The 24,369-nt window shown below is 37.0% G+C and overlaps 1 protein-coding gene across 16 annotated transcripts in view; it reads right to left on the bottom strand.

Moving 5' to 3' along the window:
- PTPRD (protein tyrosine phosphatase receptor type D) overlaps positions 1 to 24,369 on the bottom strand; it is a 2,510,439-nt gene that overhangs the window by 122,674 nt on the left and 2,363,396 nt on the right. For 15 of the 16 annotated variants that reach the window (XM_066257235.1, XM_066257234.1, XM_066257236.1 and 12 more), the window contains one exon: positions 3,567 to 3,664. In XM_066257235.1, coding sequence (XP_066113332.1) covers positions 3,567 to 3,664 — 98 coding nt within the window. Of the gene's footprint in view, positions 1 to 3,566; positions 3,665 to 4,169; positions 4,212 to 24,369 lie in introns of all 16 variants that reach the window. The other variant, XM_066257249.1, reaches the window with a different exon arrangement.

Consider the following 24,369-nt stretch of genomic DNA (forward strand, 5'->3'; position numbering starts at 1 on the left):
GTGTGTGTGTGTGTGTGTGTGTATAATGAAAATCTGCCATGTACAAACATAAAAAGTAGAAAATTTTGCTATTGACAGACACATGATTGAACCTTAAGAGCATTGTGCTAAATGAAATGGCCAGAAAAAGAAAGACAAATACTGTATGATTTCACATATATGTTCACTATAAAACAATAGTAGCAAAAAAAATAACTGAACTTATAAAAACAGAACAGATTGGTGATTGCCAGAGCAGGTAAATGTGGTCAAAAGGTATAAAATTCCAGTTACAATATGAGAAAATCCTGAGATGTAACGCACACTATGATGGATATAGTTAACAAAACTATATTGCATATTTGAAATTGCTCAAAGAGATGTTAAAAGTTCTCATCTTAAAAAAAAATAATGTAACGATGTGAGGTGATAGGTATTAACTAAACTTACTGAAGTAATCATTTTGCAATATATATATTATATGTAATATATATATATAATATATATACATATATATATATGGCCAATCATTATGTTGTATACCCTAAACTAATACAATGTTATTTGTCGATTGTATTTCGATAAAACTGTGGAAAAATAAATGAAATGGATGTTCATGGTTACCATAGCTGACCTACTGAATGAGCATTTGCGGTGTTGGGAACAGAAATCTGAATTTTAATTAGGTTTCCAAATGTTCTATGGGCATTACAAAGACTATGTTTGGCAAGATCTACACATACTATTCTGAATCAGTCTGCAAATTCACCACCTAGTCATTAATTTTGACAGTGATACCAATCTTAAGGAGGACTTTATTCCCTGCATTCTAGATGTCATCCCCAAATTCTGGCTACTTAAATTCCAGTAGGACTTTGCAGTCTTTTATCACAAAATGAAAACCTAAAGGATCTGTAAAGATCTTCAAGATACAGCTATAGATACAGTTCTATTAATTTCTCAGACCCCTTTTTCCCGCTGTCATTGAACTAAATGTCTGAGCCCAGTTTTCTTGATCATAAAGGAAATCTCTCACATGATCTAATAAAGCTGTGCTCCAATTTCAACCCACTTCCTCCTGTTCTGACATCAGGATCAGTGCCGACAGCTTTCATGCCTTTAACCTCTGTTTCAGTCTCAGGATAACAAATTTAGCTCCACGTGTCTCGAGAGGTGTGAATAAACGTTAATCCATAGCGATGACAAAATAATGAGACATTTGAAAGGTATGTGACTGGTCTTTCCTTCATTTTCTCCATTAAAAATCAATAAAGAAATTTATTCATACTTATTTGGATAATTATATGTAAATTTTTTCCAAAGTGTTGCTCTGTGGCCTCCAATATTATGTCGAGGCCTTTATTCTATTATCACAGATGAATACAACACTTAAATATCTCCTTCATGTCTGTTAGGGCACAGTGGAGTCAATTCCCACCCGGGGAGCTTTAATCACAGATCATGGTCAAGGTAAATGGTGAAGAGTCAGTGTGGTCTATCACGGCAACAGCTACTGGGGTAGTTTTATCGGGAGCATTGCCAGCAAGCAGTTCTCACAACTAGTTTCAGGGAGCACTTCTGAGCTAATGGCTAAAGTGGTTAAATGACTATTGTTATAGTATCTTTACATGTAGCATTTCTGGAGAAATTCCACATTTCAAGGAGGCCATTTATTGTAGTCAGTGCATACAACTGAGGTTGCCTGAGTGATGCAAATATTGTCCATAGTTTCAAGTTATACTGGTAGAGAGTGAATTAATGGTTTATTAATAAGGTTAAGCTATCAAATTTTAATTTCTGTGACCCATTATGAGATTCATAATCATAAATGAAGTATTAAAGTGGGATCATAAAGAAAATACCACCTAAGCAAAACAATAAGAATAATCCTGACAATGATAAAGATCCGGTTGGAGAGGTGGAAAATTCCTGGTTAGTGAAAACTGACACTTCACAGAGAGGTTTTATGTGTCCCCAGGTTGCATTTTTCATGTTTTTTTCTTTTTCCGTAAAACTCAATTTGTAGCCATAATCCTCAAATGAGAAACTATAGAAACTGTTCTAAAAAATACTGCATTAAGTTGAAAAGAATCATTATGCCAAGAGGAAGAACAAGGGAAAAATAAGAAGCAGGCCATTTGATAAAATAAAACATTTCACAATCCGAGGTGAGTTTTATAACATTGAAAATGTTCTCCTGAATGTTTGGAACAGAATAAAAAAATACAATTTAACCAACGAGGAAAAACAAACAACCCCCCCCCCCCAAATAAAACCCCTTCAATGACAAAATCCCCTTTGTGTACTATCAATCTTTGACAAAGATGTTGGGTATTCTGACTGTATAAAAGGACATCCAGCTCTTGAGTATAGAGGTGCAAGGGGCTACAGATTTGTTTTGCTTAGCCAGCACAATAATTTAAAGTGTTCAACCTGGAAGAGTGTGGACTTTAGAAAGTTCATACAAATATCCAGATTGCCACAGGCTTCACCACTCCTCATTCTCTTACATGGAGCTTCTTCATATATTTAACAGCCCTCTTGACACATGAGGTTGGGGCTCCTCTTAGAGGCTCTTACCAAATGTGATAGGGCAGATATAAGAGCTGGGAGGGACTGATAGATTATCTAGTCCAGCAGACTCATTTAAGGTTGATACAACAGAAACAAAGAGGCCACAGAGATGTGTTTTAGGATTTTCACTCAGTAATCAATAGAAACTCTATAGTAGGGTTTGGCCTGCTCAGACATTTAACAACCTTTTGGTATTTGGCATAACTGCAAAATTTTAGTTGTACATTTTAATGTTATGCTAAGTTAAACGTGGCCTAAAAGAATAATAATGGCCCAGTTATCAATAGTTCATGAATCAGTTTTAATGAGTCTCTGTTCCTGGGAATTCTAGAAATACTCAGTTTTGCCTAGTGAATGCCACGCTATCCAAACACACATACATCCATTCACTTTCATCAAGTGACTTTCATTCACTTTCATCAAGAATTCATACAGCACCCTTTACAGATTCTGAAATTTTAAGATACCATTCACTTGACCACTGCTTCAAAACAGGTGACTTTCTGGGAATATATTACTATCTTAATATTAGCTCTTGTATTATTTTAGACAGAAGGCTAAATCATGTGCTGGTAGTCAATCATTATAGGGTTTTCAGGCCATCCAAAACCAAGAGTACTGAGAAATCTACTCTTCCCTGCAATCTCTGTTTCTCAGTGAGGATTCTCACCATGAAGCAGAGTATTTGGCACGCATCTGGTACACTGGGAAGCTTCATAATTCAGTATACTCTATGAACTTAAAACCAGAAAAGATAAATCAACCTCATAAAGTAACAGTGAACAAATATAAAATATCAATGACCTTTTAAAAGTATAACTACTCTATTAACTATACAGACACTTTTAAGTTGGCTCTTTGTTATAAACATTTATGTCACAATCTGTTATAAACAGATTCAGAGTCACATTTAAAAAACAATTCATTGATAAAGTTAATTTTCAAATTGATGGTCAAAAAGAAGATAAGGACAGCTGTGGGAATTACTGTCAAGTATCAAAATATTAACTTACTTCATATTCCTGGGAAAACTTCAAGTTGTCATTGGCTTTCAACCTTTCAATATGATCTGCAAGTTCCAAGATAGGTATTGGAGGATGACTAGCCATACCTATTAAAATGAAAGAAGAAACACATTTGAAAACAAATAAAAATTATGCTAACTATTCTAAAGTATAGGAAATACTATAGTTAGCAATGGCCTGAAAATATGTGAGTAGTAAAGATGTTTTATGTGAGGGAGCAGGCAGATAGTTTGGTTACTCAAAGCAGGACATGCTCTGAAAGAATGAATTTTGTAGCCAAATGAAAAGTCATCAAGCATAGTCCCCAAACTAACACTCCTGATGTAAAAGAAAGCGTTATTGTGCTATGAATCAATGCAGTTAGCTAGTGGAGAAAACTGACAGTCAGGCTTGATGTCAACTTCTGCTTTGAGTAATGACTATTATGTCATTTCAAACTCCTTCTCCTGCACTGTGTGAAATGGAAATTGTGTGGAATTAAATGGTGTAAAGTGAACTAAGAAATCAGACACTGAGAAAGGTCTAAAAGGGAAAGAGTAGTAGCTTGATAGGAAACATAAAGTGACTTATGCATAATGAAGGAAAACTAACTTGAAGAATGAAGGTTACCAGGGTAACCGGAATCATCTGAACCTGCAAAGGAAATGACGGTGTAAATAAAACAAAATAGAACGAATTTGTTAAAGAAAATGAAATGTGCAGTCTGATAGACCTTTTAAAAGGATTAATAAAAATGCAGAACATTTTTACAGGATTCACTTCACATAGTGACTCAAGATTTCTTTATATATCACAAATCTGTAGGTGACTGACATTCACATGCAAACATGGACGCAAAGAATGGCATGCACCACAGCTCATAGATGATCATCACTGATGACAAAATCAGACACCAAACTAAGTTTCAAAAATGTCTCCACTAGTAGCAGACTGTAGAGGTTGGGGTTGAAACCTTCTTCTGGGCATTTATAAATGGCCACACTAATGGCTTTGTGGTATTTTATCAAGGTCCCATTATACAACCGCCAGTTAACCTACAATCTACTTCAGGTGTAAACATCTTTGTCCACTAATGGAAAATGAATCAAGGAAAGTGAGAAAATGGTGGAAAAATAGGAGGGGAAACGGGGTGGAAAAAGAAGGAAAGCATAACAGGGCGTGGCAGGCACATCTTAGTTCAGTCGGCCAGTGGAAGATATATTCGTTTCACAGATTCTGTTTAAAAGATTCCCGTGCTAATTTTGACCATTCCACTATCTTTCCAATGTTTTCTTACTTTTTGTATGATTTGCATTTTAGTTCTTTCAGATTAATTTTTTAGGAGTAACATGAAAGAGTATGGCTGACTCCTATCTTATAGATATAAATTCCAACCGGCGAGAAGACTTGAACTAGTACGCCTACAGGGAAGCCTCTAAAGCAAAGAGGACAAAGAATGAGAGAGGGGCTCAAACTGGAAGCCATGTTGACATTCTGCTGTCCCTGGGACCCTTTGGAGGGTGTTAGTTAGCCTGTGGAACTGTGACCATTAAGTCAACAGGACGTGTGGTTGCTTTATGGGCATTTTAGAAATTATGCCATTATTGAAAGTCACCAGGAAGTCCCTTCATTTCAAACACCAAAATATCAATTGCTCTGGTAAGTTAAATAAAAAATTATTTTAATCCTTCTAAATCATTATTTTAGCACAGTGATGTGAATTTTTAGTGTTTTAGCATTGATGGATTTGAAGGTCTGCTTCCAGTTAGCTAAATTCTTAATAGAAGACCCAATAAAAATGAATAGGTTTGGAAGTCGAAACTCTTTGTTGCTCATATAATCATGCATTTGGGCAAAAATGTTTAAGCCCATTTCTGAAACTTTTCCATATAGATGATAGAATTGAACTAATTTATATTCTGTGGAGGGAGTGGGTGGGTGATAGTGGTCTAATTAAAATGCTCTTATCCAGATGAGGCACCCCCAATGACAAGGATGAAAATGCAAAGGTACAAGAGACTCTAGGCTGATCTGGAAATGGAAATGGAATAATGTGGACATCCATTACAGTGCTTTAACAAAGAAAATAATAGAGACAAAGATGTTTAGACCTTTTCGAGCGAATCGTGGGAGAGAGTTATTATCATATATGGACTGAGTGGTGGTTTGGCTAGAGAGGGAGGACACAGAGCCAATCAGGGAGGCGTAGGGGACTGAATTACTGCTCAAAGCTGCAAAAGTAAAGCCAGTTGGAGATGGGAAAAGTATTAGTATATCAGCAGTAGAAGATTTTAATAATCAACCAAAGATGCTATGAACACATTTACTTCTGGCATGCACTGGCACACGGTCTGGAAGTGTTACTTTGGATGTTAATTATAGAAACATCCAAGCAAACCTGCACTGACTTACTACATTCTAAACTTGGACATCTATATCACAGTCAAATAAACCACAGCATTTGAGAATCATTATTTAAGACTTGTCAGCATGTATCGTATTACGTTGTTATAGTTTTAGAACAAGTAACAATGGCAGAATGGATATTTCATAGGAAAGGTAGAACTTTGGGGAATCTGATGGTATAGGAGAAGGAATCCGAGACCAGAATTCTGAATATGAATTCCACTTCTGGTTCTGCCATCTAGTAATAAGGACAAATCACTTGTGATCAAGCACCTCAACTGTCTTATCTGTAAGATAAAAATGCAGAGCTAAATAAATTCTAGAATCACTTCTTTTTTTATAACTCTCATTTCTACTACATGTAGATAGGACCTATGGACATATGGGATAACAGAGAAGGTGGTCTTGGATGTAGTTCATATGTAAGTTCTACAAGGACGTTTCTTTGAGGAGTGATGAATATTTACTTTTTTTACAAAATTAAAAACTATTAAACTATTATGTAGTTTAATTTTCTACTTTTTGAATTATTTAAGTTTAATGCTATTTTCTTTGGCTAACCTAAAAGTATATTACGATGTGTATCACGTGTTGACATAAAAATTATGCTAAGCAATAAACCTGGAATGAAACTCCTCTAACATAAAACTCTGTACCTCATATCAGAAAATAATAATGGGTGTTGGTCAGTTTGCTCAATGGCTAGAATGTTGGCCAGATGTACAGATGTCCCAGGTTTGATTCCCAGTCAGGGCACACATGAGAAGTGACCATTTGCTTCTTTTCCCTTCCTTCTCACTACTCTCACATTCTTCTCCTCTCACAGCCAGTGACTTGACTGGTTTGAGCATTGGCCTCAGGCACTGAGGTAGCTTGGTTGGTTCAGGCATTGGGTCTGGGTACTGAGGATGGCTCAGTTGGTTCGAGCATCAGCCTCAGACAGGGGTTGCTGGGTGGATCCCCATTGGGGTACATGTGGGAGTCTCTCTTTACAACCCCTCCTTTCACTTAAAAAAATTACCAAAGATCTACTTTTTACAAAACAGTGTTATACTGTTCTCCACTGTCCAACATTAAAAAATATTTACATGATACAATCAAGCATGCTAGATTCTGAATGAAAAACTAAATACACCAGGAAAACTATGAAGTTGACTTCACTGTGGTACCTGTTCAATATTTGCCTGGCACCCTGGCCTTTGTTCATAGCCCACAAGCCAAAGTTTTTATTAGTCCAGTGTTTTCACATTGGCATAATAGGAGGTGTTTAAAAAATCTGCTTTTCCAGACAAATTAAGTCAGAATTCTAAGTATGGAAACTGGACATTGCTATTTTTAAGGTTTCCAGTAGTGGCTGTTGGCTCTGTGGGAGTTCTTGATGGGGGCCTGGAACTCCATTTATTTAATTTTCATTCAAAAATCATATCAGAATTTATGAGAATGAGATCAGTTTGTTGGTGCTACCTTTGAATCTGCTTAAGTATGTTAGCTATTATTAGCAGCAAAGAACTTGAAGAACAGTGCACAATTGATGAGAACTTGCCAGGGTCATTATTTCATCAGTTTGAAGATACAAAAGCACAACATAAATGCATTTTAAAGGCACACGTTGAATCTGAGCAGAGTCTTCATTTAGAAGCTCTAATATCTACAATGTACAGTGTAAACATGAAACATGACAGACGTAGTCACTGAAATCTGCCTGAGATTGGCGGAAAAATATGGCAACTAATTTTAATAAGGTACACATTTGTAACAGGAATGTGATTGTGGTTTCCTTATAAGCAGTAAAACTTAAAAATTATAGCATTTAAAGCAAAGAGGTATCTTAGAGCTTACTTAGTCTAGCATTATCATTTTATGAAGTAAAGAGAACTCTGAAATCCAGAGAAGTTAAATGATTGGTGTATGTTAGCCCGGCTAGTAAATAACAAAGTATAAACTAGTTTTGTCATCTTTTTTCCTGTATTATTTCTAGAATGGCAGTTATGATCTTCTAAAGCAAGGAGCAGTTTCCAGGGGCGAAGGGGGCCAGCTGGTAAGGTAAATCGCTGAAGATGTCCAGGTGCTGCATAGTGAACCCGTTCACAAAGAAATGCACTCATCCCCATTTCCTCCCAGCAAGCAGCCCTCTAAGCTGTCTTTTGTTTCCCTTCTTTCAATGGAGGCTAGAGAAAGAAAAAAATATTTCCCTATTATAGAAATGTAGTAACAAGCATAGATAAAATGGCAACTAATATTCAGTCTTAAAGTCAGGTCATTTTTAAGGGTGATAGAGACAGTGGAGAACTTCCAGGAGGGGGAAATTCTCCAGCGCTAGCAGATCTTTCCCAAGTGGTACTTCAGTGTCAAGAGGGAGACACTTTTCCAATTTTCAACAACAACTGAAAACCTAGATTGTTATGTGATCTTTCCTCTGTTTTCACTGTTGACTCAGACTTCTGTTGAAACCTATGAGGCTCAAAGACATGACCTTTGCTGGCCACATTTGGCTAACTAGATTGTGACCTCTGTTTTAAAAAACAAAATGATCCTTTTGTTCATGCAAATTAAAAACAAAGAAGGTGGAGAGTGACAGACTGCATGCTTGTATCCAAGATGATGGCCTGAACATTAAGCACTGGCTAGGGCATAGTAAAATAATATTTTTCACATGAGTCACCCTCCAACCTGTGGGTTGATCTATTTCCCCTCCTTTCCCACATTAATTTTACTAATTAGAAAAATAAAACTCAATGGGATAAAAGGTCTTGACCAAGGCCATCATTATCAGTAAAACTAAAGTTAGTTGAAGATTTTATACCAAACTTTGACACTTAATTTTAAGTGTGTGTGTGTGTGTGTGTGTGTGTGTGTGAGAGAGAGAGAGAGAGAGAGAGAGAAAGAGAGAGAGAGAGACAGACAGAGAGACAGATGGACAGGAAGGGAGAGAGATGAGAAGCATCAATTCATAGTTGTGGCACTTCAGTTGTTCATTGATTGCTTCTCATATGTGCCTTGACAGGGGGGCGGGGGTTCCAACCAAGCCAGTGAACCCTTGCTCAAGCCAGTGACCATGCATCATGTCTATGACCCCGAGTTTAGGCTGGCGAACCTGCACCTCAAGTGAGAGGAGCCCACGCTCAAGCCAGCGACCTAAGGGTTTTGAACCTGGGTCCTCAGCCTCCCAGGTCGATGCTCTATCCACTGTGCCACCACCTATCAGGCTGAGTTTGTCACTTCTAATTAGAAAACTTCTCATTATGCCATGCTATCCTGTAAATCATTTAACATCCTAGCCTAGAAGAATGGTAACATGCACAAAAATATGGGCATGTGAGACTGGGTTATCTACACAGTAATACAGAGATCATAATCCTAAACCATTCTCAGCTTCAGAAAATGTGTCAATAAGGTAATAGCTTCATTTCAGAAGGCATGTCTCTTTTAGTGATAGGGAAGCAATAAAGGGGGCTTATACACACCTGTATTTTCCAGTTACTTCTCATCAAATTATTGGAGCTTTCATGAAAACATGAACTAAAAGTATACAGTCAAAATGTTAAAAACTATAGTATTATTTGGCAGAATGTATTTTAAATCCTTAATTTAAAATGTTTTTTCTTTTAAAATGTTTTTATATTTTACTAAAGTCAGTAATCTAATCAATGGTATGCTTCAAATGACAGTTTATAGAAAAATGTTTATCAAATACTTGCTTTATTTTCCCATTAAATGTCTACAGGGACCCTACAATGTCACAACCATTTTTGCTAAACAGAGTTGTGGATGTCATTGATAGTGGTGAAATATCTCCTAGGTGATTTTTTTTTTTCTGTTACTATATATGTAAACGGACTTGGTAATACTTTATGGTTTCCTTCTCAACAAATTGTGATAAAGGCTGAATAATGTTGTCATGGAATAGGAAAAAATTAATTTGTTCATCAAATCTGCAGTGCTGTCAAAAGTGCACTTAATTGAATTAACAATCACAGAGAGAAACTTAGTTTGTAAAATATTTGTCAGACTTTTACATAATGTATGTACTATTTAAAAATACCCTGAATAGAGTGACGTCACGGAAATGGCGCTGTGAGCAGCGCGTCCGACAGCTCTCCCCTAAATCACAACAAATTTATCAACTAGAAACAGAAAAATTTATCCTCAGAGCATTCCGGAGTTCCACACAAACTGATAGCGAAAGGACTTTTATCACTTGAATCTGAGAGACGAGGGTGTGGAGGAATCTACCACAGGGACGTTCTTTCAAACCGCAAGGGAGTGCACCTGCGGTGAGTCAGCCCATATACTTGGGAACCGCAAGCCACCACCAGCGGCCGCCGCGAGCCTCCACCGCGAGCCCCCGCGAGCCGCCACGAGCCGCCGCCGTGAGCCACCGCGAGCAGCCGTGCACGCGCCCGGACCAGTTGAGCACCGCTGACGTTCCCAGTGGCCCGCACACTGCGAGTGGGGGTCGCCGGCCACCGGTGCCTGGAGCGCCCCATTCGCGCGCGTGCCTTGGGCATTCCACGCGCCCAGGGCGCCCTGCTGGCCCGCACACCCAGGGGGCTCCATTATCCTGCGCCTGGTGCGGTCCAGCCGCCAGCGGCGGGGCGAGCGGGAGAGGCTTGGGAGATTCTCTCCGTGGGCGGGGCACCTCACCCAGCCATTCAAGCTAACAATCAAGCATTGGGGGAGGGGCGCGCGCAGGCAGCCTAAAAATACCTTCGGAAGCACAGCTGCGACCCAATCACTGAAATTAGCTTAACCCATGAAATCTGCGCACCCTCGGTTCTAATTGATAAAATCTCTCTCAATTCAGCGTTCCAAGACAAGAGGCGTGATATTTTTTAGTGCCTCTCGCTAAAGGGGCGGGGGCAACTTCTGATTAATAGAGCCTCCATATTTAGGGATAAACGCTAACAAGAAGGACTTGGCAGATAATAAGGTCTATACTACACTAGTCGTAAGCAGAGACTAGTGCCTCTTCTTCCCTGCAAAAACAGGCTACAAAGTGTGGAAAGCCTGGGTTGAGAGGTCCAACTAAATGATAGGCGCTGAACAGTCACCTTGACAACAATTGACTCCCACCCCCGCCTGATTACACTGGAGGCCCTGACTCTCAGAGCCTTTCCCAAAGCCTTGCACTGAGTGGGGATAGAGTGGGGATTTCCCAGCTCTTTGAGCCTCTTACTCCCCAGGCAGAAGCAGTTGCAGCCTTATAGCTGGATCACCAGGCTGCTAATTCAGAAAGGGGGGACTAGGAGAGAGAATCCAGGAAAGCAAACTCTCTCATCGTTGGACCCTGCAAACGCCAACAAGCCTTTACTTCCAGCAAGACTAAAGCCAATTATATGACATTGCCATAGAATCCCATCAACTGCAAATCCCTACCTAAGAGTGACACAGGGGCAGAGCCTGGGGTACAGAGTCACCGACCAGGAAGAGGGAGAGAAAAGAAAAAGGAAGAAGTTAACCTCTCAAAATCAAGAAAAACCCACAGACTTTACAACTTGATCCACTATTTTTGTTGTTGTTGTTGTTGTTGTTGTTGTTTCTTCTATCTTTTTGCCTTTATTTCCTCCACCTCGGTCCTTCTATTCTCTGCCCATCTTATGCTTCCCCTTTCTTGAACTACACTACCCATGAGTGTTGCATTTTATTTTTCTTCTTCATCCTCACCCTCCTTTAAGGTTATACTCCAAAACACATAACTCTCACTCTCTCCTCTTTTTTTTTTTTTTGTCTTGCTTTATTTTGTTTTTTTTCTCTTCCTATTTTATTTCTTCCTTCGTTTTTCTCTTTTTCTTATTTTTTCCTTTCTATTCGTTTTTTCTTTTCTCATTTTACTTTCCTCCCATATAATCCTCAATCACGAAGAAATTAGTTAATTTGGGACTCAAGGCTTTTTTTTGGCTTTATTTCTCTTTTTTGCTTTTGTTTTTATTTTTTTTTCTTGTTTGTTTATTTTTGTGGCATTTTGGGTCCTCCCAACCCAAGGTCTCCATTGTATTTAGTCTTCGCTCCACTTAATACAACAGATTTTTACTTATTATTTTTATTTTTTCTTCTTTATTATTCTTTTTTGGTCCTTTTTTCTGGTTCCCTCTTATCCCTCTCATTATATCTCTTAGTTGACCATCACATACAAGCAAATCATCTTATGCTTGTCTAAGATTTTCTTCCTTTTTTTTTTTTTTTTTTTTTTTTTTGCATTTAGTAGGTCCCTACTCCATTTTTTTTGCCCCTTGAACTCTTCACCCCAAATCAGGCCCTCCATTATAGGCACGATATTTCCCTGAGGAGGGGAGAGGAGGGAAAGAGAAGAGAGAAAAAAAGGGGGAAATAATAAATTATTACTGTTTTTTTTTGTGGGGTGTTTCACCTTTTTTTTTTTTTTTTTTTTTTTACTTTTTACTCTTTATTAATTCTAATTAGTGCTATCAATAAGACCACCCTCAGATGCCGATAAGAAAGAGGAAATCGAATATTATGGATACAAAAGAAAGAGAGGTAACACAAATAGATGTGGAAAAATCTATGGAGAAAAGACTTAACATATTGGAAGCCTTGGAGCTAAATGACAGAGAATTTAAAATAGAAATCTTAAAAATACTCAGAGATATACAAGAAAGCACAGAAAGGCAATATAGGGAGATCAGAAAACAACTCAATGAACACAAAGAATATATTACCAAGGAAATTGAAACTATAAAAACAAATCAAACAGAAATGAAAAATTCAATTCATGAGCTGAAAAACGAGGTAACAAGCTTAGCTAACAGAACAGCCCAGATTGAGGATAGGATTAGTGAAATAGAAGACAAACAACTTGAGGCACAACAGAGAGAAGAAGAAAGAGACTCAAAAATAATAAAAAACAAGAAAGCCCTACAGGAATTGTCTGACTCCATCAGAAAGAATAACATAAGAATAATAGGTATACCAGAGGGAGAAGAGAAAGAAAATGGAATGGAGAATATACTCAAACAAATAATAGACGAGAACTTCCCAAGCCTGTGGAAGGAAATAAAGCCTCAAATTCAAGAAGCAAACAGAACACCAAGTTTTCTTAACCCCAACAAACCCATTCCAAGGCACATCATAATAAAGATGACACAAACCAATGACAAAGAAAAAATTCTCAAGGCAGCCAGGGAAAAGAAGAGTACAACATATAAAGGAAGGCCTATTAGATTATCATCAGATTTCTCAGCAGAAACTCTACAAGCTAGAAGAGAGTGGACCCCAATATTTAAAGCCCTGAAAGAGAGGAACTTTCAGCCAAGAATACTATACCCATCAAAGCTATCCTTCAAGTATGAAGGAGATATAAAAACATTCACAAATACAGAAAAGATGAGAGAATTTATCAACAGAAAGCCCCCCTCCAGGAAATACTAAAGGGGGTTTTCCAACCAGATTCAAAGAACAAAAGAAAACAACACCACAAGTAACAGCTCCACCAAGAACACAATAAAACCAAACTTAAACTGTGACAACAAAGGAAAAAAAGGGGGGAGAGGATGGAGATTAACAGTAGCAAAGGATGATGAAGTGCAGAAATACTTATAAGATAGGGTACTACAATGAATATGGTAGGTACCCTTTTCATTACTTAATGGTAACCACCCTTAAAAAAACCACCACAAAAACACTTGACATAAAAAAGGTAGCAACAGAGGAAAGAAGTATGGAACACAAACAAACAAAAACAAATGATAGAAAAACAAAAGAGAAGAATCAAACTAGATACAAAACTAACAGAAAGCAATTTATAAAATGGCAGTAGGGAACCCACAAGTGTCAATAATTACACTAAATGTAAATGGATTAAACTTACCAATAAAAAGACACAGAGTAGCAGAATGGATTAAAAAAGAAAATCCAACTATATGCTGCCTACAAGAAACACATCTAAGCAACAAGGATAAAAACAAATTCAAAGTGAAAGGCTGGAAAACAATACTCCAAACAAACAACACCCAAAAAAAAGCAGACGTAGCAATACTCATATCTAATAATGCTGACTACAAGACAGAAAAAGTACTCAGAGACAAAAATGGTCATTTCATAATGATTAAGGGGAAGTTGAATCAAGAAGACATAACAATCCTTAATATATATGCACCAAACCAAGGAGCACCAAAATATATATGACAGCTACTTATTGACCTTAAAACAAAAACTAACAAAAATACAATCATACTTGGAGACCTCAATACACCGCTGACGGCTCTAGATCGGTCATCCAAACAGAGAATCAATAAAGATATAGTGGCCTTAAACGAAATACTAGAACACCTGGATATGATAGACATCTACAGGACACTTCATCCCAAAGCAACAGAGTATACATTTTTCTCTAGTGTACATGGAACATTCTCAAGAATTGACCATATGTTGGGCCACAAAGACAATATCAGCAAATTTAGAAAAATTGAAATTGTACCAAGCATATTTTCTGATCATAAAGCCTTGAAACTAGAATTCAACTGCAAAAAAGAGGGGGAAAAACACACAAAAATGTGGAAACTAAACAACATACTTCTAAAAAATGAATGGGTCAAAGAAGAAATAAGCGCAGAGATCAAAAGATATATACAGACAAATGAAAATGAAAATACGACATATCAGAATCTCTGGGATGCAGCAAAAGCAGTAATAAGAGGAAAGTTCATATCACTTCAGGCCTATATGAACAAACAAGAGAGAGCCGAAGTAAACCACTTAACTTCACACCTTAAGGAACTAGAAAAAGAAGAACAAAGACAACCCAAAACCAGCCGAAGAAAGGAGATAATAAAAATCAGAGCAGAAATAAATGAAATAGAGAACAGAAAAACTATAGAAAAAATCAATAAAACAAGGAGCTGGTTCTTTGAAAAGATCAACAAAATTGACAAACCCTTGGCAAGACTCACCAAGGAAAAAAGACACAGGACTCAAATAAATAAAATCCAAAATGAAAGAGGAGAGATCACCACAGACATCATAGATATACAAAGAATTATTGTAGAATACTATGAAAAATTATATGCCACCAAATACAACAATCTAGAAGAAATGGATAAATTCCTAGAACAATACAACCTTCCTAGACTGAGTCATGAAGAAGCAGAAAGCCTAAACAGACCAATCAGCAGGGAGGAAATAGAAAAAACTATTAAAAATCTCCCCAAAAATAAAAGTCCAGGCCCAGATGGTTATACTAGTGAATTCTATCAAACATTCAAAGAAGACTTGGTTCCTATTCTACTCAAAGTCTTCCAAAAAATTGAAGAAGAAGCAATACTTCCAAACACATTTTATGAGGCAAACATAACCCTCATACCAAAACCTGGCAAGGATGGCACAAAGAAAGAAAACTACAGACCAATATCTCTAATGAATACAGATGCTAAAATACTAAACAAAATACTGGCAAACCGAATACAACAACATATTAAAAAAATAATACATCATGATCAAGTGGGATTCATCCCAGAATCTCAAGGATGGTTCAACATACGCAAAACGGTTAACGTAATACACCATATCAACAAAACAAAGAACAAAAACCACATGATCTTATCAATAGATGCAGAAAAGGCTTTTGATAAAATACAACACAATTTTATGTTTAAGACTCTCAACAAAATGGGTATAGAAGGAAAATATCTCAACATGATAAAGGCCATATATGATAAACCATCAGCCAACATCCTATTAAACGGCATAAAACTGAGGATTTTCTACCTTAAATCAGGAACAAGACAGGGTTGTCCACTCTCTCCACTTTTATTCAACGTGGTGCTAGAAGTTCTGGCCAGAGCAATCAGACAAGACAAAGAAATAAAAGGCATCCATATCGGAAAAGAAGAAGTAAAGCTATCACTTTTTGCTGATGATATGATCCTATACATCGAAAACCCGAAGGACTCCACAAAAAGATTATTAGAAACAATAAACCAATACAGTAAGGTCGCAGGATACAAAATTAACATACAAAAGTCCATAGCTTTTCTATATGCAAACAATAAAATATTAGAAAACGAACTCAAAAAAATAATCCCCTTCACGATTGCAACAAAAAAAATAAAATACCTAGGAATAAACATAACAAAGAACATAAAGGACCTATATAATGAAAATTACAAAGCATTGTTAAGGGAAATCGAAAAAGATACAATGAGATGGAAAAATATTCCTTGTTCTTGGATAGGAAGAATAAATATAATCAAAATGGCCATATTACCCAAAGCAATATACAAATTTAATGCAATTCCCATCAAAATCCCTATGAGATTTTTTAAAGAAATGGAACAAAAAATCATCAGATTTATATGGAACTATAAAAAACCCCGAATAGCCAAAACAATCCTAAGGAAAAAGAATGAAGCTGGGGGCATTACAATACCTGACTTTAAACTATATTATAGGGCCACGATAATCAAAACAGCATGGTATTGGCAGAAAAATAGACACTCAGACCAATGGAACAGAATAGAAAGCCCAGAAATAAAACCACATATATATGGTCAAATAATCTTTGATAAAGGGGCCAACACACAATGGAGAAAAGAAAGCCTCTTCAACAAATGGTGTTGGGAAAACTGGAAAGCCACATGCAAAAGAATGAAACTCGACTACAGCCTGTCCCAGTGTACTAAAATTAATTCAAAATGGATCAAAGACCTAAATATAAGACCTGAAACAATAAAGTACATAGAAGAAGACATAGGTACTAAAATCATGGACCTGGGTTTTAAAGAACATTTTATGAACTTGACTCCAATGGCAAGAGAAGTGAAGGCAAAGATAAATGAATGGGACTACATCAGAATTAAAAGTTTTTGCTCAGCAAGAGAAACTGATATCAAAATAAACAGACAGCCAACTATATGGGAACTGATATTTTCAAACGACATCTCAGATAAGGGCCTAATATCCAAAATTTACAAAGAACTCATAAAACTCAACAAACAAACAAGCAATCCAATAAAAAAATGGGAAGAGGACATGAACAGACACTTCTCCCAGGAAGAGATACAAATGGCCAACAGATATATGAAAAGATGCTCAGCTTCATTAGTTATTAGAGAAATGCAAATCAAAACTACAATGAGATACCACCTCACTCCTGTTAGATTAGCTATTATCAACAAGACGGGTAATAGCAAATGTTGGAGAGGCTGTGGAGAAAAAGGAACCCTCATTCACTGTTGGTGGGACTGTAAAGTAGTACAACCATTATGGAGGAAAGTATGGTGGTTCCTCAAAAAACTGCAAATAGAACTACCTTATGACCCAGCAATCCCTCTACTGGGTATATACCTCAAAACCTCAGAAATATTGATACGTGAAGACACCTGTAGCCCCATGTTCATTGCAGCACTGTTCACAGTGGCCAAGACATGGAAACAACCAAAAAGCCCTTCAATAGAAGACTGGATAAAGAAGATGTGGCACATATACACTATGGAATACTACTCAGCCATAAGAAATGATGACATCAGATCATTTACAGCAAAATGGTGGGATCTTGATAACATTATAAGGAGTGAAATAAGTAAATCAGAAAAAAACAAGAACTACATGATTCCATACATTGGTGGAACATAAAAATGAGACTAAGAGACATGGACAAGAGTGTGGTGGTTACCAAGGGTGGGGGGGAGGGAGGACATGGGAGGGAGGGAGGGAGAGAGTTAGGGGGAGGGGGAGGGGCACAGAGAACTAGATGGAGGGTGACGGAGGACAATCTGACTTTGGGCGAGGGGTTTGCAACATAATTTGATGACAAAATAACCTAGACATGTTTTCTTTGAATATATGTACCCTGATTTATTAATGTCATCCCATTACCATTAATAAAAATTTATTAAATAAAAATAAAATAAAATAAAAATACCCTGAATGAAATACAAATACTCTGTTTATGATTTGTCTCACAATTGGATGATGAATGAAATACAAAAGAGAACATTGATTTGAAAGGTATAATTGTTTCTTGGTAAAAACATGACAATTTGACTTAATCCATAACTAGGATCATCATTAAGGCAAACCTATACCAAGAACATTGTTTCAATTAAGTACTGAATGGCATAATTAAAACTCACTTTTATGTAGGATTCCTGAAAGTGCAGAATTTAAATAAACCATGTTTCTTTGTATCAGAAATTTACCTTTAAAATTCTAAGAACCAAGTTTTTTGAAATGTAAAATATAAAGATCACATCAGGTTTTTTTGTGTGTGTGTTTTTTTTGTTTTGTGTTTTTGTTTTTTGTTTTGTTTTTTTACAGAGACAGAGAGAGTCAGACGAACAGGAAGAGAGATGAGAAGCATCAATTCATTGCAGCTCCTTAGCTGTTCACTGTTTGCTTTCTCATATGTGCCTTGACAGGTGGGGGGGCACTACAGCAGAGCGAGTGACCCCTTGCTCAAGCCAGTGACGTTGGGCTTCAAGCCAGCAACCTTTGGGCTGAAGTCAGCGACGATGGGGTCATGTCTATGATCCCATGCTCAAGCCAGCAACCCCTCAAGCTAATGAGCCAGCACTCAAGCTGGATGAGCCAGCACTCAAGTCGGCGACCTCAGGGTTTTGAACCTGGGTCCTCCGCATCCTAGTCTGACGCTCTATCCATTGAGCCACCACTTGGTCAGGCTGCATCAGTTGTTCTTAACCCAGATCATATACTTAAGTTTCTTACAGAACAAAATAAAATATGAAGATAAGAGAGTACATATTTTAAAATGGACCTTTTTAGCACTGTTCCAGTTAACAGTGCTAGTGGTGGAGAGACATGCGAGAGCTCCCAAAGCACATCCAATTGCTGTGGAGGCATTTCCGCTGCTGATCCTGCTGTTTCTGACACGTTAACTTCTCATGAGTTTGTTTTTGCTTTTCACAGCCCATCAATCACCTACCATCCCTGTACGCTTCTGGGCAATATACGTTAAGGTCATTTCACGAAATGAAAACGAGGCCTTTATGTTGTATCTGATCATCAATTTTTAAACCTCTTTTCCTAAAAGATGCAAGTATAAATACTTGAGTGTTGTTTTTGTTTAATTTTTTTTGGGGGGGGGGGGGTGAGTGAGCAGGTGATACAGAGATTAAAAAAGGAATTTTTGGGGAAAAAAATTCTGATGGATCCTGACAAGTCAACTGAAGGGTTGTGGTGTGTGTGGTTGGGGGGGTGGGTTTTTCAGGCACAGTGAGGTGAAGACCAGAGCATACTATGAGGCTTTCATTCACATGTTCCCTCACAACTCTTTTGTACTAGAAACCAAGCTTATTCCTCTGAGATGATGAACTAAATTTGCTTTGTTGGGAAAAAAGTAAAAATATAAACACATTCTAATCCTTTCTTTGATTTCCTTATACATCATCATCTTTTGACAATATTATATTTATTACAGTCATTTTGTCCAATTCTAGAGGCCATGGCCCAGAGGGGCTAAACTGAAAACAAAATTTTTAGCATATTTCCAAAAAAATCTTTAATTCACAGTCTATATCAAAATGACAAATGTGCCTACCCTACCACCCTGCAATCCCCCTTCCAGGTGTTTAACATTCAGAAATAACAACAGAGATGTGAAAAGAGAGGCTCAGGACAGTATTACTTTTAAGAGCAAAACACTTAGCCTCCATTAACAAGGAATAAGCCCATACTGTGACATATGCAGAGCAGAATATCACCAGTTGTTAAAAAGGAGATGAAACTTAATACTCTGTCTTGCAAATGAGTCTATTTTTATATAGTTAAATGTTAAAACAGGAAATGTTATGTAAGTGTACCTAACTATATCTCTATACACCTGCTATGTATTTTATCATTTGAAGAACTGGATATTACATATAAAAGCCTGGAAGGATATGAATGGAGCTACATATGGTAGACCTTTCTTGAGGGTAAAGTTGAAGTAACTATAGAAAATCTTTTACTTTTTATTTTAAATATGTCAAATAAAAAATTAAATGTGGTGGGATAAAGATTAATTTTTTTAAAGTGAATTTTTGTAATTTTCTAATAAACATTTTCAAGCATATAAAAATTTGAGTAATATAATGAACACAATAGCCAAAATCTATGTACAACTGTTAACAAGCTTATTTTTTATTTTACAAAATTTCCCCTGTAAACATGTGTTGCTTTTGCAATTAAGAACAAAAAATGTCTGAGGGGGAGGAGGCTGTCACAGAATGACTTGGAAAAAATTTTTTTAAAAGAAAAACACTCCTCCTAACCTAGGCTAATGGGCATAGTTCACATTTGCTTAACATGTAACTCATCTACCAACCATCCTACCACATCCCGTTACAGCTGCCCTCAACGATGTGTGAAGCTTAACAGAGGTTTCTTTTAAAACTGTCTTTTATAAGTGAATGTTTCCTTCCTTTCTTCCACTTATAAAACTTGATTAGCTGTTAATTCTAGTTCTACTACATTTCCTCTCTCCTTTTCTCATTTTGCCCAATTTATTCCATTAACCACTTGAAGTGATCAGTCTAACCTTGGCTAAATACCTTCTTATATATTTAGGTCTGCTTTACTTTTGTAGGTCATGGGTGATAAATTAATGTCCTTTTAATTATATGTTCCACAATAGTTCTAACTGACCCTGTATACCAACAATTGATGATTTATTGTTGTAAACCATATTTTTTTTTTAGAGATTACGTAGTTCTGGTTCTAACTACAACTTGACTGTATACTGGCATCTGAGCCTAATGGACAGATAAACATATTCATGGGAAATATCTACAGAGCTACCTGTTCTTAACTGGAAAGGTATGAGACTTCCTTACCCTATTCAGATGCTTCAATGCCATGTTTCACTGACCGTGACTTGACTGCCACCCTACATTTGGAAAATGTGCTAAAGCAATGTTTTCTCCATATCCTGCAATCTCACGAAGATAGTGCTTAAAACAACAGGTTTCTCATTCTCCATTTTGTGCCTTAGCTGAGAGAAGTGAAGAAAGTTCTAACATTTTCCCTCTTCTAACCCAAAGACAGGTATGTTTGCAGTACTGCAATCAAGGGTGAGATTCTTTGAAGCACTCGAACTATTATAGTGAGGCATTTATATAAAATCTGGCCAGCTGGCTCAGTAGTAGAGCATTGGCCTAGTGTGTGGATGTCCTGGGTTCAATTCCCAGCCAGGGCACACAGGAGAAGTGACCATATGCTTCTCCACCCCTCCCCCTCTCGCTTCTCTCTCTCTTTCCATCGAGCAGCCATGGCTCCACTGGAGTGAGTTGGCCCCAGCCCTGAGGATGGCTCCATGGACTATGCCTCAGGCACTAAGAAGAGCTTGGCTGCTGAGCAATGGAGCAATGCCCCAGATGGGCAGAGCACTGCCCCTTAGTAAGCTTGCTGGGTGGATCCTGGTTGGGGTGCATGCAGGCTCAGTCTCTCTGCCTGCACTCCTCTCATTGCATAATAATAATAATAATAATAATAATAATAATAATAATAAAATAAAATCTGGAATGTGTGTTTCAGTACCTTTTGAATATATGACAGAATTGAGGGGGAAGAGTCTGCCTCATTATATCTAGACTCTCTGACAAGAATATATAACTTAAAAAGTAAATGGATTTTTCATTCATAAGACGGGATCTTTAAAAGAAAAGTAGAATTCACATAATCTACGGATGAGGCTAAGTCCTCCTTTACCTTCTGAAAGAAGTACTGAATTTCAAATGGTAATTATTTGGTATGCTATCACCCATGCCAGAACCATCAGAAGTAGAAATCAATTTTCTTTCATGAACAAGTTCTGTGCTAGGGGCTAGTAATATAAATCACCCATTTCTGACTTCATTGCAAGTCATCTATTTGAAGTAAATGCATAGATGGTTAATTCCCTGCTTTTGCATACCATTAATAAACACTGCCTAATGTTACAATATTTGAGAATAAATAATTATACATAAAACGTCTGCTGTATATAAAAGCACATTTCTGATAATGAAATGTAAAGTTTTTATTTAAAATTCAAAAATTAAGTAGAGTCATATTATCTACTATGCAACATCTAAAATAGAGTCATTTTATTTTATCATCTAGGGAAGCTCATTATTATTTATGAATAAGAGGAGAGGGAAAAGTACAAAAATTTCCTATATTAACAGTCCCACTGGCCTGAGCCTTGGTGGCGCAGTAGACAGAACTTCAACCTGGAAGGCTGAAGACACTGGTTTGAAACCTGGGGCTTGCCTGGTCAAGGCATATTGTGAGAAGCAACTACTACGAGTTGACACTTTCTGCTCCTCTATCCCTTTCTTTCTTTCTCTCTCTCTCTCTCCTCTCTATAAACTCAATGAATAAAATCTTTAAAAAAATAATCCCACTTTCTGCTCTCATCCTATTAGTCAACAATTTAGGTAATTCATACCCACTGTCTGCAATCCATACTGGCTGAAGCAAATCATCAAATTAATATGAATTTCACGTCAACATCTGCATCTACCTCCTTTCTAAAATGGTCCAATTTTCAGGACATCAGGCCACATGATAGATCTTGGGAGACAAAGAAAATTTTTCAACAAATCTAGCTTAAATAGATTGTTTACCTGAGCTAAAGGGCACAACATAATGCTTCCTGAGCAAACAGATGTGCTAGGATCTTAGGATAATTTCTGTTGTTCTATTCCCTTTCTCTACTAAATCTCCTCTCTCCTTTTTACTTGTTTTTCCAACTTCATTATATTATCCATTTGAGGTGATGAGACTAAGCTTGATTAAATGATATCCTCTATATACTTAGGTTCCCATTTTAATTTTGTAAAGCTTTATTAGTGATTTAAACAACATCACTTCAATTATAACCTTCATTCTCTCTTCCAGTCACTGATATGTATTTAAGAGGTTCTCTCTCTATACAAATTTAATATTTCCATATACATTAGTAAAAATTGGATTCTTAATAGAATTTTTGGGTTTGGCCATAATTGTAAAATTACCCATGAAAGAGAAATATGTGTAGATGGCAGTTTCCTGGTTGAAGGCATTTCTATTCCCTTTCTTGTAGTTACCTGTACCATGATAATCCTTTCTACATAGTTCTTATTTGTGCTTTGCATTAATGCTTGGAAGCATTCCCTGTTGGTGCTGGAGGTGATGAGAGATAGCACTCCTCTCTTCTTGGGGTTACCTTTGTCTTTTCACTCAAGCCTATAGTATGCTTTCGTTTCTGCTGGAAGTCCAAGAGTGTTCCAATACACAGAACACTTTACAGAGAAGCTGGAGGAGGTAGGGGCAGTGCCACGCAGTAAGATACTGGGAACAACTATTTTCTCCATTTCTAAAAGGTGCTGCTCTTAGAAAGGTGAGGAGGCAACATATGCAGACAATCATGTACCAAATTACTTCTGTGGCTTTCAGCTCCTGTGCACATTGGTTCAGCCCAATTGAAAAGTATATGAGTTCCTGAGTTTATTAATAAGAAGTTTCCCATCGCCCGGAAAAGTAAGTATATTACTATTTCAAAAAGTGCGGAACCAAGAAGGTTTGCTACTCAATTCACACCAAGTGTCCTTCATGGAGCACTGAGTGGGCAACTCAGCAGGGGCACCCAAGGGGCTGCGGTGTTCCCGGAGCTACGCAGCTGGTTCAGTGCTCATGCCCACATACATAACCTACACTGATCAGTCTTTCTAATATGCATACAGAAGATTGTGGCAACATGAACATTTCTTCCACTTTTTATGCTGGTGAAGGTATATTTTGTTTGTTGTTGTTGTTTTTTTTTTTAAACTTTTAAAAAGTCCAACCTCATTTGCAAAAGAATTTAAACAAAGCACATTTAGATTTTGTATAACCACTTTGAAAATGCCAGACATTTCTTTTAACTGAATAGTTACCAGTTGCTATGACATATCTACATATAAAAGAAAAAAATATGCTACATAAAATGAACTATGTATTTTCAGTTCTAAGCTATTCACTGCAAATGTGTAAGTTTAAAAAAATCTGTGGTGTATCCTGTTGTGAGTTAGAACATTCATCTGACACGAAGAAAACTTTCCAACATTTGGAGGTACAATGCTGTCACATTTCAATCTAACAGACTTCTTAGGTAAGCTTTTTACTGTGTTCATTATCATTTGGTATGAAGACAGTGCAACTCACTCTCTTTTTTTTCTTTGCCTAATTTATTACTTGCCATTCATTTGGTATTACCAAGATATACTTAAAATACAGTAAAATAGAACTAGACTTCAATTCACTATATAATATGCCCCACAGCAAAAATATTTTTCTTCTGTTGAAGAACTTAATGTTATTTAAAAAAACCCCAAACAACAAAAACATATGCTTATTCTTGGCTATTCTATGTGTTTCCCGAATAAGAAACCTGAACTGGTCAGTGAGAGTCACACCTGAACTGGTCAGTGAGAGTCACTATGAATAATATTTTAAA

Source organism: Saccopteryx bilineata, chromosome 2 (assembly GCF_036850765.1).
Source record: "Saccopteryx bilineata isolate mSacBil1 chromosome 2, mSacBil1_pri_phased_curated, whole genome shotgun sequence".
Classification (NCBI taxonomy): Eukaryota; Metazoa; Chordata; class Mammalia; order Chiroptera; family Emballonuridae; genus Saccopteryx; species Saccopteryx bilineata.